Source organism: Girardinichthys multiradiatus, chromosome 14 (assembly GCF_021462225.1).
Source record: "Girardinichthys multiradiatus isolate DD_20200921_A chromosome 14, DD_fGirMul_XY1, whole genome shotgun sequence".
In the NCBI taxonomy this organism is placed as follows: domain Eukaryota; kingdom Metazoa; phylum Chordata; class Actinopteri; order Cyprinodontiformes; family Goodeidae; genus Girardinichthys; species Girardinichthys multiradiatus.
The window spans coordinates 43,711,542-43,725,603 of NC_061807.1; the positions used below are offsets into that span (position 1 = coordinate 43,711,542).

The window sequence follows — 14,062 nt, forward strand, 5'->3', positions numbered from 1 at the left end:
GAACTTTTTAATGCCACCCTAAATTAAATTGAAGATCCCAAAAAACTGTTAATATGGGGGATGGTTGGGGGATCCTGCTATATTACAGTCAAGCATAACGTGTGTCACAAAATGAGACACATTCAAGTTTAGTTTTTATCTGTTTATTGAACATAAAGTGATAAAAGTGCTCTCTGATTCAATTGTTAAATGAACAAGTGCAAAAAAATGCGCTCACAATTTTGAGTCAGGGAACATCCTATCCCCTCACTTTAGTTGAAAGACTGGTGCACAAAACCTTCGATTTCAGAGTTTGTGTTGTACCAAATGCTGCTCTTAGATCAGAGCCAGTAGTAGCAGCGGCGATCATTTTCTGAGGAGCTTTAGCCATGCCGGGGGAGCAAGACAGTGACATCTCTGGGATCTCTTTTTTCCCCTTTTCCACTGGGTGGATTTGGCCCTACTCAACTCCACCCGGCTCGTTTTGCGAGTGTTTCCATTACTGTTTCTTCCGTACCTGTACCTACTTTTTTGGTCCCTGTTTCTGAGCAGGAACCGCTGGGGCTGAGTAGGGACTACATGTGACCTGAACAGACTGCTGCTCACTGATTAGCCATGGGACCAGGAGAAATGAGAAGGTTTTTGCTGAGGTAGTGCATGGAAAAGGTAATAAAACTCAAATGCGACTACAATAATTTTAAGGACCACATTTGTCAGAGCAGGTCAAACTGCAATAAATAATTTTACTATTTACAAATCATAAACCACGCCTGAAGGCTCAAAGAAAAGGAAATGGACAACATGTCAGATTTCTGAATTACACGTAGGTAGGGGGCACTGTATTTAACAACATCCTAAACCAGCTGATCACACATAAAATCAGCCGTTAAGAGGCAGAAACATTTCCAGAACACACAAAACAATACCACCATGAAACACTGTTTGATTAAAAAATGTATTGATGGTCAATTAGCGAACCAGTGTCTGCAGGAGGAGGGAGCAGACAGAGAGAAGCTGCCAGTAATCAGTCTAGTTTCATCAGATCAAATGGGAGAGGCCCCCTAAATCTGCGGAGCAGGTATATCCAATTTCCAACCAAAAGAACTGTGTATTTTAGTTAATCCTATAGATCAATGTGTATTATTCCATTGGTTTGTAGTTTCCTTTGTGTTTATTATCAACCTTTCCTCAGTTTGCCTGTTTTTCTTTCCTCCAGAGCTGTTCCAAATCCCCCTGATTAGGTCAACTGCATTCAGTGTCATTTTCCACCTTTTCTGCTCTATAAGCTGTCTGATTGTCACCCTTCTGAATGGATCCTCCTGTTACTCTGCACGTGTCCTGTTCTCCTCATACATTTTCTGTACTTTTTTCTTTATTAAACCTCCACCATGATGCTTCTTGTCTGCAGTTTGGTCCAGCTTTAAACTTAAACACAACATGACAGTCTCACAAGGATATATAACTTGCCAAAACTAGCTTGTCACACTCAAACGCTATTCATCAAAGTGGAAAATAATAAAGATCAAGTACTGCTAATGTAACAAGATCCAGTTGCACAAGATCTAATGATATGAAAAAATTACATATGAGATAAAATCTGTATTGTAAGGCTCTATCCTATTACTTTAAGTATTACTTTTTCTGGTAAAATGACCAATCAAAAAGTCTCCATCACTTTTAAAGTGTTTGTGTAGCAGCATTTTGGGTAATGTGCGAAAGAGTGTAAGTACTGGGAGTGACCATATGAAGCGACTTTGACTAAATATAAAGAGAAGTTGTCTTGCAATTGAAAAGCTGTTGGCTCATGTCCAGCTTTCTCCCATACCACATGTCGATGTGCCCTTGGGCAAATTTATCAGTTTGAACATTAAATATCTTGTCTTTGTAGTGTATTCAGTTGCATATAGGTTAAACAGGATTAGCAAATCACTGTATTCTGTTTTTCCATATGTTTCACACAACATGCCAACTGCATTGGAAAGGGTGTTGTATTTAAAACACCTGGGATATCTTTACTTTATTCTGAAAACATTAACATTTTGTTGTGTCTTATTCTCATGAACCCAACACTTTATCATCTCGTCTCATTGCTTCTCCTTTACTTTCATAGCAGTGCTCACACTTATTAAAGAACAGTTGATCAGAGCTTATAATTAGAAGCATGTAGGAACTACCAACTCTTACTTTGATTCCTCTAATTATTAGATTATTGAGAAATCTCTTGGTAATTGATGTTTAATTTCTGCCCTTATAGACTGAATTCAGATGTGTATCAAAACCATTTAGGACAACTTAGGGTTAACAGTTAGTTACAATTAGTAAATATGATTCTATTGCAGATTTGTCCAACAATCACTGTGTTTAAGTTTATAAATAAGTTGATTCTCCTTTCTTTATTTATAACATGAATTCCTAAAATTACAAACATGTTATGTTATATCCAGTGATATAGTTAGATGATTTATTACTGTAGATAATCTGCTAAACAGTTATACAGGAAACTTTGGTCATGGAGACTTACCCTTGAGTAAACCGGTCCTACCAGGTCCGAGATGAGGTTGTCTTGTGTGGTGTGATGGCTGTGGCCACAGCTTCCACCTTTAAGTGGCAATTCCTTGGCACTCAACAGTAAATGGTGGGAGGAATTCACACCGTTAATTGGCTCCAGGTAGTACATGTCACTAGCGTTTAATGAAATCAGGCCTCTGTACAGGAGAAATGATTGGGAGGGGAAAATATAATGAGAGAAGTGTTGCTAGAAAAACTTGAAGTTATAAAAAGAACAAACTTCAGTCTTAAAGAAATGAGGGTTTGAAGGAATAACATACAAATTAACTATGGTCAATATCACTGTATCCCATTTACACATTTGGACACAACTAATATTTCAAATTCAGCTGCACCTATTCTAAATTCTAAATGCCTTCAACACCCCACACTGCCAGGCCAAGACCCCCTGCTGGAACCTGCCAAAATTAACCACCCAGGTTGATTTTGCCCCACGCTCTCCCAAAGACCATCCACTCTGCCAGCAGAATGCACTCCTTGAAGCACCTTCAATGAGATGGTACCTCCCCATTTTAAGTCTTCACATATTCAGCGCCAGAATCTCTGAACAGGTGTACGTAACCATGTAATTGTTAGGTAAATTGCCTGTGCACTGTAAGCAAGTATTAGACGGTGCAAAACCCATCCTGAACATCCGTTGATCTGTATAGTGTACTCTATGAATAATTTTATAAGATCAAAGTTGACTAATAAATCAGCCTAATACACTTGACGACATTTGTAACCCAACATGTTATACGAGGTTAGGGTTTAGGCAGAGTGATAGAAGTGATTTAGAATGAAATAATCTAAATGTTTTTCATTTTATGAAGTTTGGTTTTGTTTGTGTTGAACTAAGCTATCTTATTGCTAGCAGGCTATCTGCTGACCACGTGCTCAGTTTTGTGTTCAGTGTTCGTGTGTTTTTAAAGTTAAGATAAACATTTTTTAAAGGGTGATTTTAAACACAGAAAATTTATCATAATGCGCCGTCTGCGCTTATGCATGTTAACCCTTTTATTAACAGTACTTTAAAGGTGCGTGTTTGATTCTGGTGCTAAGCTATCAGCTTCTTTTGTTAGCTTTAACTGCTAACAGCTAAGAACACGTGCTTGCCTGCTAACCCAGAAAGGTTGTTTGTTTTCAATCCAGTAAATAATAGTTCCCTAAACATTATTTTACTAAACTTGATAACTCAGTGAACACCATTAAGCCCCATTTCTCCAGAAAGATTTGGCTCTTTTCCAAAATATTTCCTTAAATATTTTACCATTTCCTTAATAATATTTCTTTAAATATTATTTTAATAAATAAAGGCAGCTAATTAGACACCGTTGAGAATTAGTCATCCAGAAGGTTGGTTTTATTCAGCAGATCATTCTTTAAAACATTATTTTATTAAAATAATATTTTATCTGATCTTGCATTGTGAATGGTTGTCTAAACGCTGATTATTGCCTAAGTTGGTTCCAAGACTAACTTAACTTCATTTCCAGGTTCTTCAAGATAATCCTTGGTTCTCAAACATAAACATTGCATGGTAATGTTGCATCACTCTTTTGGTCATGGTTTCAACCATCTTTAATCAACTTGTTTATATTGTACATAGCCCATTAGTCTTCGTTATTCTTTAATTCTGCTAGGTCCTCAGAGAGTTTGGTCAATATTGACATGATAGCATCACACAGATGCTGCAAATTTGTCAGCGGCACATGATGCGAATCTCCCGTTCTACCATATCCCTAAGGTGCTCTATTGGATTGAGATCTGATGACTGTGGAGGCCATTTGAGTACAGTGAACTCATTGTCATGTTCAAGAAACCAGTCTGAGATGATTCGTGCTTCATGACATGGCGCATTATCCTGCTGGAAGTAATCATCAGAAGATGGGTACACTGTGGTCATAAAGGGATGGACATGGTCAGCAACAATACTCAGGTAGGCTGTGGCGTTGACACGATGCTCAATTGGTAGTAAGGGGCCCAAAGTGTGCCAAGAAAATATCCCCCACACCATTACCCCACTACCACCAACCTGAACCAGTGATACAAAGCAGGATGGATCCATGCTTTCATGTTGTTGACGCCAAATACTGACCCTACCATCCGAATGTTGCAGCAGAAATCGAGACTCATCAGACCAGGCAACGTTTTTCCAATCTTCTGCTGTCCAATTTTGGTGAGCCTGTGTGAATTGTAGCCTCAGTTTCAAGTTCTTAGCTGACAGGAGTGGCAACCGGTGTGGTCTTCTGCTGCTGTAGCCCATCCACCTCAAGGTTCGACGTGTTGTGCGTTCAGAGATGCTCTTCTGCATGCCTTGGTTGTAACGGGTGGTTATTTGAGTTACTGTTGCCTTTCTATCAGCTTGAACCAGTCTGGCCATTCTCCTCTGACATCTAGCATCAACAAGGCATTTGCGCCCACAGAACTGCCACTCACTGGATATTTTCTCTTTTTCGGACCATTCTCTGTAAACCTTAGAGATGGTAGTGCATGAAAATCCCAGTAGATCAGCAGTTTCTGAAACAGTCAGACCAGCCCGTCTGGCACCAACAACTATGCCACGTTCAAAGTCACTTAAATCACCTTTCTGCCCCATTCTGATGCTTGGTTTGAACTGCAGCAGATCATCTTGACCATGTCTACATGTCTAAATGCATTGAGTTGCTGCCATGTGACTGGCTGATTAGAAATTTGCGTCAACGAGGAGTTCGGCAGGTGTACCTAATAAAGTGGTGGGTGAGTGTATATACTGACAATACATAACTTTTGGTTATGTATAATTTTTTCTATTATTATCAATCTACCCTCTGGATCTGTAACTGTGTCTAATACTGTGAAGTTAACATTTTCGTGAATTAGGAATAGGAAACTCAGGTGATTTAAGATCATTTGCAGCTGTGGTAGATTTATGAATCCTTTGTAATAAGACAATGTCTGCCTGTAGTCTTTTTAGTTGGTTAAAAATTTTTTACTTTTTCTCTCTGGTGCCGGCTCCATGTACATTCCATTTGACAAACCTTAGTGTGTCCATAGTTGTGCGTGTGTAATTAGACAGTGCATGTCACCATAGAAACAGATAGACCCAAGTGAAATTATCAGTTAGTGCTTATGGTTGTCTAATCAGAATCAGAATCAGAATCAGAAAAGCTTTATTGCCAAGTACGTTTTTGGACATACAAGGAATTTATTTTGACGTAGTCGGTGCAATACAATACAAATTAAACAGTACAAACATATCTACAATATAATATAAATATATGTGCACAGTTTTAAGTGAGTGAGAGTAAATATAGAGCAGTATAGGATGCCAGAGCAGTACAACAGTGCAGGTGATCATTGTGCAAGTATGGCAGTGCAACTAAAGCAGGAGTCCAAGCTGAGCGTTAATGTAACGCATGGAGTTGCAGGTTACAAGTGTCCTGTCAGCAAAAAAGGGGGGGTGTGGGGGAAAGGGAGAGTGTCAGGGTGGTTTCCGGGCTATGTTAACAAGGCTGGTGGCAGATGGGAAAAAACTGTTCTTGTGGCGTGAGGTTTTGGTACGGATGGACCGCAACCTCTTGCCAGAGGGTAGAGTCTCAAAGAGTCTGTGACCAGGGTGGGAGGGATCAGCCAGAATCTTCCCTGCCCGCTTCAGGGTCCTGGAGGTGTACAGTTCCTGCAGCCAATCACCTTCTCAGCAGACCGAATGACACGCTGCAGCCTGCCCTTATCCTTGGCTGTAGCAGCGGCGTACCAGATGGTGATGGAGGAGGTGAGGATAGACTCAATGATGGCTGTGTAGAAGTGCACCATCATAGTCTTTGGCAGGCTGAATTTCTTCAGCTGCCGCAGGAAGAACATCCTCTGCTGGGCTTTTTTGATGAGGGAGCTGATGTTTGGCTCCCACTTGAGGTCCCAGGAGATGATGGTTCCCAGGAAGCGGAAAGATTCCACAGTATCAATTGTGGAGTCACAGAGGGTGATGGGGGCAGGTGGGGCTGGGTTCTGCCTGAAGTCCATAACCATCTCCACTGTCTTTAGAGCATTGAGCTCAAGGTTGTTCTGGCTGCACCAGTCCAACAGATGGTCCACCTCCCATCTGTACGCGGACTCGTCACCATCAGAGATGAGTCCGATCAGGGTGGTGTCGTCCGCAAACTTCAGAAGATTGACAGACTGGTGACTGGAGGTGCAGCTGTTGGTGTACAGGGAGAAGAGCAGAGGAGAGAGAACACAGCCTTGGGTGGAACCGGTGCTGATGGTCAGGGAGTCAGAGACGTGCTTCCCCTGCCTCACGCGCTGCTTCCTGTCGGACAGGAAGTCAGTGATCCACCTGCAGGTGGAGTCGGGCACACTCAGCTGGGAGAGCTTCTCCTGGAGCAGAGCTGGGACGATGGTGTTGAAGGCAGAGCTGAAATCCACAAACAGGATCCTGGCATAGGTTCCTGTGGAGTCCAGGTGCCGGAGGATGAAGTGAAGGGCTAGGTTGACTGCATCATCTACAGACCTGTTGGCTCTGTAGGCAAACTGCAGGGGGTCCAGGAGGGGGTCGGTGATGTCTTTTGTGAGAGCACAAGGCGCTCAAAGGACTTCATCACCACAGAGGTCAGGGCGACAGGTCTGAAGTCATTAAGCCCTGTGGTCCTTGGCTTCTTGGGAACAGGGACGATGGTGGAAGACTTGAAGCAGGCTGGCACATGACATGTCTCCAGTGAGGTGTTAAAAATGTCTGTGAAGACTGGAGACAGCTGATCAGCGCAGTGCTTCAGGCTGGCTGGTGAGACAGAATCCGGTCCAGCAGCTTTCTGGGGGTTCTGTCTTCTGAAGAGTTTGTTGACGTCCCTCTCCTGGATGAAAAGAGCCGTCCCCGGCGTGGGTAGGGGGCTGGTGGGGGGAAACTTCAGGGTGGGGGTTGGAGGTGCCAAGGCCCCTCTTGAGGTTGGGGAGGTGGGGGTGGTGAATTGTGGCTGCAGGTGTTGGGGGATGTCGTGGGGGATGGTTGCAGGACTGTCCCTTTGTCTTTCAAAGCGGCAGTAGAACTCGTTCAGGTTGTTGGCGAGGCGTCGGTCGTTGATGGAGTGGGGGGCTTTTGGCTTGTTGTTGGTGATCTGCCTCAGCCCTTTCCACACAGATGCAGAGTCGTTGGCTGAGAACTGGTTTTGGAGCTTCTCAGAGTACAGTCGTTTGGCCTCTTTCACTGCCTTGCCAAACTTGTACTTCGCCTCTCTGTATATGTCTTTGTCCCCACTCCTGAAGGCCTCTTCCTTATCCAGTCTTAACCTTCTGTGTTTGGCTGTGAACCAGGGTTTGTCGTTGTTGTAACTCACCCTGGTGCATGATGGTACACAGAAGCTGATGTAGGAAGTCGTCTGTGTACTCATCCAGACTGTTGGTAGCAGTCCTGAACACATCCCAGTCTGTACAGCCTAAACACGCCTGGAGATTCTCCACAGCCTCACTGCTCCACTTCCTTGACGTCCTCACAACAGGTTTGTAGAGCTTTAGTTTCTGCCTGTATTCAGGAATCAGGTGGACCATGATGTGGTCGGATTGGCCCAGTGCAGCACGTGGGATGGCGTGATAAGCGTCTCTGATGGTGGTGTAACAGTGATCCAGAATGTTGTCTTCTCTGGTCGGACATTTTATAAACTGTCTATATTTGGGGAGTTTGTGGGTGAGATTACCTTTGTTAAAGTCGCCAACGACGATAACTAAGGAGTCCGGGTTGGTCCACTCCACACTCAGTATCTGGTCGGCAAGCATGCGCTGTGCGACCTGCACGTTAGCTTGCGGCGAGATGTAAACACCGACCAGGATGAACGAAGCGAACTCACAGGGGGAATAGAAAGGCTTACAGTTTATGATGAAGGATTCCAGGTCTGAGAACAGAGCTGCTGAATCACTGTCAGGTCGTTGCACCAACCACTGTTGAGGTAGAAACAGATTCCTCCACCTTTCGCTTTGCCGGAGAGTTCCGTTTCTCTGTCCGCTCTGTAGAGCTGGAATCCTGCCAGCTGCAGCGCAGAGTCCGGTATTAATCCACACAGCCACGTCTCCATGAAGCACAAAACTGCCGACGAATAAAAGTCCCTGTTTTTCCCCAACAGCAGTTGTAGTTCCTGAATTTTGTTGGGAAGTGAGCGCACATTAGAGAGAAATATTCCAGGTAACGGTGTTCGTAGTCCACGCTGGCGAAGACGTACCAGCACCCCAGCCCGTTTCCCTCTCTTCCGGTGTTTCACCGCGAGAGCAAAGGTGAGCGCACCTTTGACCAGAATGTCCAAAAATTCCAGAGCAGTAGGCAGAAAAGTGGGAAATAACTCCTCTGGTGTAGTAGCCCTGATGTTCATGAGTTCTTCTCTGGTGAGAGAGCTCCGGGTACCATCACAGAAGACCGTTTTAAAGCAAAAAACAAAACTAAACAATGCGCACCAACACGCCGAGGTGACCATCTGCGGCACCATCTTAACTGTAGCTGTAATGTAAAGTCCAGAAGCAGAAAATTAAAAAAGGTGCAAGAGATATAACAGGGTGAGAGATATAGGGTCATGTAAAGAAATATTTATGTGTAATGTCAAAATGAGGTGAGATCCTTCCATGTATCCATGCAGAAATTAATTAAACCCTCATAATTAGATCAATGACATATACAGCAGTAAATGTTCACATTTTAAAGCTATGAAGTCTGGGGGGCCCATTTGATGTATGTTTTATTTCTTCTTTCTTTTGCAGAAGTGTATCCCTATGATTGAGTTTAACAACAATCACATATGATTAAATGAGAGCCTAATCTTTAGAGTATCAAATAAATAATGATCATATTACATAGATAAGATGTCATGAAACCGTAAAATGAGTATATCTTCGCATTGTGGAACTGAGGACTGAAGAGGCTTGTATGGAGTCACACATTAACTGAGAATGTCTTATCTTTTTCAGAAGTAGAAAACTACAAGTATAATCAAACAAATATGTATGCTGATTTTCTATTTTTCTACAATTATTAAATGTAATGAAGAGGGGTAATGTTAGTCAATTGTAATGTATGAATAAAAATAATTAAGTGATTTATTTTTTTTAGCTGTAACTGGTGTGAGAGCAAGAAGCAGAGAAATACTGTATTAGAAAGCTTGAGGCTGAGTAGATAAGGAGGGCACCATGGACTGGGAGCCAGAGGCGGCAAAGTCACAACATTAGGACGGGAGGGGCAGAGGAGAGCCAGCTTCACGGGAACTGGGCATGGATCTTAGGTCAACATGCAAGCTCAAGTCATAACAAGCAAGAAACAAGAAGCCAGGTTCACGCTGTTTTTTGTCAGTCTAAAGTTCGAAAAACAGGCAAAAGTCATGGCACCAGGATGGGAGCGGGAATCGTGAAGGTCGAAAAACAGGCAAAAGTCATAATACAGGGAGCCAGCTGCGGGCTGTTTACAACTCTATCTACGGAAGCTGGGAGACAGCACCGAAAAGTCATGGCGACCATGTAACTCAATGATGGGAAAGCTTGCCCGGCAACAGGGGCTGAGCAGTGAGGCTATCTGCACTATAAAACTGTGCCAAAGAAAGAAATGGGGTTGTTTCCTCGCAGAAGACCAGTGAACAAGATCGGACGGAGAAAGAAGCTACAGATGAATCAGAAGACCAGAGACGCAGCCACGCTGACAATTCTGCATTATAAAGAGGACCAACTCGTGTGCACTGAGAGGAGCTGCAACTCAAAATTGAGAATCTGAATTTCCTCTGTTGCATTTTTACCAAGACAACTGAAGTGAACTTGGTCAGTGAACAACTGATTGGTCTAAGTTTCAGGCTTCTGGAAGTCCTGAACCAACCTCAATTACACCTCAAAGGTTCCTTTCAACTATTCAGCCTCTGGAAGCTACTGACGTTTGAAACATATGCCAACAAAGTTTCTGTTTTTTTTATTTTTTTTATGTTTTTCCAACTTGACCATCAAAACCCCAAGCATCAGCACCTGTTCACTTAGAGGAAGAGAACTGAAGATTTGCCTTTCACCCAAGAAGACAATCACTAGTTGCCTACTGAAGAAATCATTCCATTTGGATCCATGGTGAGCCTCCGTCTCCAAAGCCTCTTCAGCCTTACCAGTTTCAGCATTAGGGAAAGATAGGTTAAGTTGATTGATTTATTTCTATTATTCAAATTATTAAGTTTTGCTGATTTTTAAGCTGTTACTGACCCCTGTGAAAGAAAGCATTACTAATTAAAGAAAGCATGTAAAATTCTAGATTTATTGTGGACAATCAATTATTTGAGTCACCTTATTTGTGGGTTTTTCGTTGGTGGTAAAAAGTCTTGTTGCCTGGTTCCAAATTTATTTTAGGAGGTTTTTATAGGTTGCCTTAAGCCAAACTTGTTAAAGCAATGCCCTTGGGGCTCGTGCAGAGCCACTTAAATCAACCTAACCCATATACCAATTGCAAGTTGTAAAATAGGGAATGAGCAGAAGTGACTGTCGAGGAGTGGATGACTGCTGTGGGCTACTCAGTCGTCCAGACCACCAGTTGAATAAGGGCGAGACTTTTGGATGCAGGTTATTAGAGGTTAGGTGTGTCATTCCCCGACACCAGCTTAAATAGATTTTCCAGTAAACCTGCTTAGTGTTGGATGGAGAGCTGGATTGAGCAATCCCCTTAGAAATAGGGAAGTAGGAGGGAGGGGTTAGCTCATCGGACAACGAAAGTGTGGATGTGTTCGAGTGTGAATGTTTGTGTTTGAGAGAAAGAAAAAAGACTGACAGACAGGTGCGATAAACAAAATGAAAGGAGACAAAAGGAGTGGAAACCCGAAAGCCCACTGTGCCCACATAAAACAATGTAAACATCATACTGAGCTGTGCTTTACATTAGATTACATTTGCCAGTTATCAACCTCTAATCTAACCAGTGTTACATGTTTTACGCTAACCTGCTGTAGTTCCTAATTGTAGCTGCCATTATGGGCAGCTCTCATATTTAATTTATTATCCTTAAGTTTCAGTTAAAATGGCCATAAATACATATTAGTATTTTATATGAAACATTTAATAATAACTTTCAGCAAATTCATGCAGTTAAGAGTTCATTTATGTGGTTAAAAACACATTAAAATCTAAGGGGGGAACTTATTTTTTGTTCCGCATGACACATTGTTGCCCACTGGGGAAGTTTGGCTGGTGTACAAAAGGGAGCCACACAGAATTTTCTACCTGACATATCTGCAAGAGATTAAAATATTCAAGCTTGGTGAAAAATACAGCATAAAGTTATTTAATATATAAAACTGAATTAAACCAGAAAAACAGTTGGAATGATAAAAAGTGGAAATTAAAACCCAGTACATTGTTTAACCTCTTCTTCCTTTTTGTTCACATTAATTATTTAATGTATGAATAAGTTCTCTTTTCATTAGTCAGGCTGCTTGTTTCTAATTAGGCAGTATAAATTTCAACACAAGGAAACTTTGCTTTTTCATTTTCAAAAATCTACCTAACGGTACAGTTGTATATAATCTAAAGGTTTCCCATCTTAAAGGATTTTAAGTAGTTTTTTGTAATGAATACAAAGAAATCCTACATTTAAATTATTTGAATCTAAAACCTAGTACAGTTTACTTGAACATGTATCTGTTTTGACCTTGGAAAATAATAACTCGCACACTACTAACTGAAGTTGCATGAAAAGTATTTCCCCTTGTCTGTGAACATTCTGCCAGAGTTGCTGTTTACTGCACAGCAGACACAATAGGCCGAAAGAGAATCAATTTACTTTTGGTGAAAGGAGTTGTGCTTGCTATTATGTTCATTCACACTGCCTGACCGTATGGGCATAATGTAGCTGGGCTCCGGGCCATGCTTTTAGACAATACAGTAGCTTTCTCTTTTTCTGCAGTAATTATATTTCCAAGGCTGTATGAGAATTTCCAGAAGAAATAAATAATTCCACCAGAGTTTATACAAAACACCTTTTTGTGGAAAGTTGTTGACAAGGAAAATGTGCTGAGAACTAAAAGTCAGATTTGAAAGAAAAGAAAAAGAAAAATAATTTATCTTTTCTTAAAAAATTCTTTACTTACTAACCAGGCTGACCACATCTGTAGTTTGAAAACATTTTATTAGCATTTATAGAATTTCCATAACTAGACTACTAAATAACGTTTACTGTCTTTTTAGACTAGACAATAAATTTGTGTTGGTTAGTTTTCATTTGTACAGCTCTGGGAAAAACTGGACATTTAAAAAATCATTTGCATTCTGCCGGCTTCCAGAGCTCTTTTTACTTCCATCTCAGCAGTGTTCCCATCAAAGCTGCTGTCAACAGGCAGCTTCTGGCTACCTTCTCAACTCAGGATAGAGCCTGAAGAGTGCTGCTACATTTCAACCATTCCTCTAGCAAACAAAAAGATGTTCTTAAACAATACGTTTAATAAAACAAGCTTTAAAAGTAAATCTTGCATAAAGCTCCAATCTGTTTAAAACTTTCAGCCTTTTACCTTTGAAAACATCAAACAGAAAGCTCACAGCTGTTTTAAAGCATTTAGAAAGAGACTACAGCAGATCTGGGACTGGAAGCAATGTCCAAGCTTAACAGAAAGTAAACCACATAAAACCATTTTATTATTTGTAAAGTAAAGGAAAAATATATTTTCTGAAAGTAATCAATCTGCTAAAAAAGTCCAATTCATATGAGCATAGTAAGAAGATTATGGAAAAAACTGGACAATTATCTGATTTTCATGTCTAAAAGAAAGCTGCAAATAAAATACACTTGTTACATAATACAATAAGGCAGTAGTCATGTTTAGATTTTTTTAAAGTGGCAGAAAGAATAATGTACAATTAGCGATAGTTAAGACATTTATCTTTCTGGTAAGGTCTTACCTATTATGTACAACTGGTAAAACTCACAGCAACTTACAAACTTTTAGCTATTTTTCAAGCCGGTAATGATTGTAGAGTATATGTGTGTGTGTGTGTGTGTGTTTACCAGTAAGTCAACACATCCACACAAATGTTTGAAATAATAGTTAACAGTATTTGGCACAGTGAAACTTTGGTATTTTACTGTCAGAAAATCAGAATAAAAAAACAAGCTGATGACAGAAATCACCAAACTCTGAGGACTCAATTTAGGTTTTTAAAATGAAGACGAAGAATGCAATTAGACATAAGAAGTTTTTAATCAATCGTTTTAGGAATTAATCATTTACTAATGCTGCCAGAAAGAGACTGACACTTTTAGTAGACAACACAAAAAGGCTGAAAAGAGCACACCAAAGTTGCTCTGTTTTATTCCTTTCAGTTTTCAACCTCAGCTATGAAACTTGCTGAATTTAGCAGCCTTTAGGAAATCTGAGATAAAACATATCTACAATCTCTCTGAAATTCACATCGAGACTGATGTTCTAGTTCTGCTAGCTGTGCTAATCTCTAATATCAGAGGCAACAGATTGTTAAAATGAGTAATCATGTAATCTTTGTTTGAAAGTACTAGTAAAACCCTGTTTTACAAATAAGTCTCCTCCACTCCTAATAAAACCAAAGATAGCTTCAACGC

The 14,062-nt window shown here is 41.0% G+C and overlaps 1 protein-coding gene across 1 annotated transcript in view; it reads right to left on the reverse strand.

Annotated features, from left to right (window-relative positions):
- adam19a (ADAM metallopeptidase domain 19a) overlaps positions 1 to 14,062 on the reverse strand; it is a 254,128-nt gene that overhangs the window by 76,031 nt on the left and 164,035 nt on the right. Inside the window, exon 6 of the mRNA XM_047385681.1 lies at positions 2,501 to 2,684. Coding sequence (XP_047241637.1) covers positions 2,501 to 2,684 — 184 coding nt within the window. The remainder of the gene's footprint in view (positions 1 to 2,500; positions 2,685 to 14,062) is intronic.